Source organism: Sinocyclocheilus anshuiensis, unplaced genomic scaffold, assembly GCF_001515605.1.
Source record: "Sinocyclocheilus anshuiensis isolate Anshui unplaced genomic scaffold, SAMN03320099.WGS_v1.1 scaffold274, whole genome shotgun sequence".
Lineage (NCBI taxonomy): Eukaryota > Metazoa > Chordata > Actinopteri > Cypriniformes > Cyprinidae > Sinocyclocheilus > Sinocyclocheilus anshuiensis.
In genome coordinates, this window is record NW_015547698.1 from 2,687,216 (window position 1) to 2,690,988 (window position 3,773).

Here is a 3,773-nt window from a genome sequence, read left to right on the forward strand (position 1 = left end):
TATATATATATAGATCTACAGGTTTCTGCTTAAATTACTTTCGTAGATTAATATAAATTATGTCCACATATTATGCAATTACATGAAATTAAGTTAAAATATAAGTTTTGATTTGTTTAACATGCTTCAGTCACTACATATTCCTTTATTGCCATTTTCTGTGTTATTTCACTTTTGTTATTGTTAACTAATACTAAAACTATTTTTTTTAAATAGTTTTCGTTAATTGAAATAAAGCCTAAATAAAATATAATCTAAATATTAGATGAAAAACGTACACTTGAAAAATGTAAACTTAAACAACTTAAATGAAAAATGTAAAAATTTGCCTTGGCAGCTAACTGAAATAAAATAATTATAATCAAAAATACAATTTTGAAGTTACTAAACTAAAATGACTAAAATTACAAAAAATAAGCAAAATAAAAACTAGCTAAATAATAAATAAATAAATAAATAACACTACAAAATTATTAAAACTTGAACTAAAATTAAAATGAAAACATAAAAAATTCAAGCTACTTCAAATTATTAATAAATACTATAATACTGTAAATACTAATAAAGTCAGACTGGTTCTGATGACTTTACAATAATAAAAACAAAAAAACAGTAATAATACAGAATGAGTATGTGTGTTCATATCTTACAGAAACCTGGGCAACACTAGTTTAGCATGATTAGTTTTACTCATAAGCGTCTCCTGACCTCTTGTATGATCCTCTGGGTGGCAGGAGTGTCTGGGGTGTACAAGATCTTCCCCATGAGCAGCGGCTTCAGAGCCCTCCAGATCATGCGGGATATGGGACTTGACTCCAGGCCCTTCATCATGCTGTTGCAGTAGGGCGCTAAAGAAAAGAGGTTTTTCAACAATTTAGCAGGGTCTGTGAAATATTTAGCATTTGCAAGTGAGGGAAAAGAGAGAAATACAGCTTTGCTTACTGGAGGAGTTGTCGTAAACGGAGACGGGTTCGCTATCGCTGTCGTTGCCATAGTTACCGAACAGGGCCTTGTAGTTGTTGTCCTCGTACCAGTTGAGGGACTTGATCTTCAGGCCCCCGCCCTCCGGATGACCGCAGACGATGCGGGACACGGCCTGGTACATGTGCTTGGGGGACTGCGTGCTGTTGCCCGTCAGGTACAGGATCTCGTTGCGCATGTCCCGCCAGCTCTTCATACTCACAAGCTGAGAAATAATGGGAGAAATCAAATCAGAGAGTCAAAAATTGGTCCTTGATTTTCAGTATAAATCGAAAAGTATGCTGTTGGTAGGATTTTTAGGCTGCATTTATTTGATCAAAAATGGTAATATTGTGAAATATTATTATCATTTAAAATAGCTGTTTTCTATTGTAATATATTGTAAAATGTAATTTATTCCTGTTATATTAAAGCTGAATTTTCAGCATCATTACTCCAGTCTTCAGTGTCACATGATTCTTCAGAAATCATTCTAATATGCTGATTTGCTGCTCAAGAAACATTTCTTATACACATTAACGTATACATTAACAATAGATATTAATATTTACTTCTGGAACCCAGTTGTCTTTTATATGATTTATTATAGATTTAAAATTAAAAAATATTGAAAATGCGACAAGACACAGGGCAAGCATGAGCGAAGAACTGCGTGATCGTCAAACGTCACAGAACGTTTGCTTATGCTAAAGCACTGCTTAAAACTGTTTGTCTGACGTCGAGAAAAGCTAATTTAAACACCCCAGCACCCTGGATTGTGTTTATTCAGTTCTCTCAAAGTACGTCATTCATTGTTAGAGCTGCTTCAGGAAAGAGCGAGACAAATATTCATTTTAAAACTCACTATCCATTACATGATCTTGTTTGAAAGTAACCTCCATGTCTTGTTTTTGAGTCTTAAAGTGTGCAGTGCAGTCCACGTGCCTGCCTGCATTTGGGACATTATACCTCTATGTGTCAGAGGGTGTCATTATTAAGTGTTGTCACTGTCAGCTGAAGGGTGTTACCGATGCTGACTAAACCCAAACATAATAATAATAATAATAATACATAAAAATGCTAATTTCTCCTGGATGTCTGAATTGTGCAGTCATTGTTCTTTATTTTTCTTATGTCATTATTTCCTCACCATTGTATGACGCATGATATATACTGTTGTTTTAATGTGAAACACAAAAAGAGAAATGTTCACATATTTCACCATTTCTAAAACCATACAGCAGCTTTGTGTGAGGATTTGCATTCACAATCTTCTCATTTGCATTCACTTTCATTAGATAACGACTTAAATTGCACTACATGACACTATCGTTTGACTTAGAATATAGCGCATGGACCACTGTAATGAAACTTGAGAGAATATTCATTAAAAATAAATTTTGCATTCTACGGACAAAACGGCATATACAGGTTTGGAACGACGTGAGGGCAAGTAAATAATGATGGTTAATTATGTTTAAAAACCTAGCAAAAGTATAAAAATAGAAGATGAATGTAAGTGTCTTCAGGGTAATCCAGAGCATGGATGGGGAATAAATAGGAGTTTATGAAAACTGTATCTTGTGCCACTTGCTCGACAGCAAGCTGAACAGAGGCGCTGCTGTGACACGCTCACGCATTCCAGCTGAGGACGAGGTTACTATCGGTCATTCTCCTGATGAAACAGGAAGAGACCTCAAGAGCACAACAGATGCCCATAACCTACTTTCTTTTGTGACATTTCCTTCACATTAATGGATGCATGAGGAAAAAGTTGGCTGTGAGAATTATGGTTTGATGATAATGAGAGCGTTTTCATTTTATGAGGTAAATGGATGGCTTTATGTGGTGTTACAAAAGCGTTTGCGTGAGTTATAGTCGGTCAGGTTTGCAAAAGATGAGTCAATATGATTCACAGGGCTGTAAACACTTTTGTCATGTGCAATTCCCAAAATCACCATCAACACATCTGAGAAGCAAACAAAGAGTTTTACTGCCGAGTTCATTTGCTTATACACAAATTCCCATTCACTTCAACAGGGAATAAACTCATAAAAATATATATATTATGTATTATTATATATATTATTCATATATATATTATATTTAATATATTAATTGAAATAAATTAAATGTGAAGTGAAATAAAAAAAAATTAAATTGTAAAAATGTTATATTTGCAAATAAAATTAATATAAACTATATAGACATTTTTAAAAAATAATACAAAAACAAAACAAAAAAAATAAAACTTTAAAGGTGACATATCATGAAAATCTGACTTTTCCAGGTTTTAAGTGCTATAATCAGGTCCCCGGTGCATCTACCAACCAAGGAAACGTGAAAAAGATTAACCCAGTAACTTTGTTTTGGTAAGCCTCTTTCTGCAAGCGTCTGAGAAAACGAGCTCGTCTGATTTCGCTCCCCTAGTGACGTGGCAAAGGGATCTCATTATAATATTACCGCCCTTTACTCTGTAAGTTTACACCCACAGCGCCGTCATTTTGATTTCGCAAGCGAAAATGGTGTACCAGCTCTAATGACATGGCAAAAGTTTGAGCAGAACATGCTAACTGTTCTGTCTTTGGCTGCACAGACGAGCACAGAACACTATTTAGATCTAAAATAAACATGCGATTTATTTCCCAGCAGTTTACCTTCACAGACATAACCGACTGTTTTTGTAACTCTCGTGTGTTTTTAACGTAAACTTGTGTGTGAAATGGCGCTTTTCCACTGCATGGTACGGCTCGGTACGGTTCACTTTTGGGGGGTTTTCCACTGGGTACAGTACCTGGTACCTGGTACTTTTT

At 34.9% G+C, this 3,773-nt stretch overlaps 1 protein-coding gene across 3 annotated transcripts in view; it reads right to left on the reverse strand.

Moving 5' to 3' along the window:
- Positions 1-3,773, reverse strand: part of abca1a (ATP-binding cassette, sub-family A (ABC1), member 1A) — a 38,263-nt gene that overhangs the window by 22,747 nt on the left and 11,743 nt on the right. For all 3 annotated transcript variants that reach the window (XM_016506640.1, XM_016506641.1, XM_016506639.1), the window contains exons 9-10: positions 943-1,186; positions 709-848 (exon numbers count right to left, since the gene is read on the reverse strand). In XM_016506640.1, coding sequence (XP_016362126.1) covers positions 709-848; positions 943-1,186 — 384 coding nt within the window. The remainder of the gene's footprint in view (positions 1-708; positions 849-942; positions 1,187-3,773) is intronic.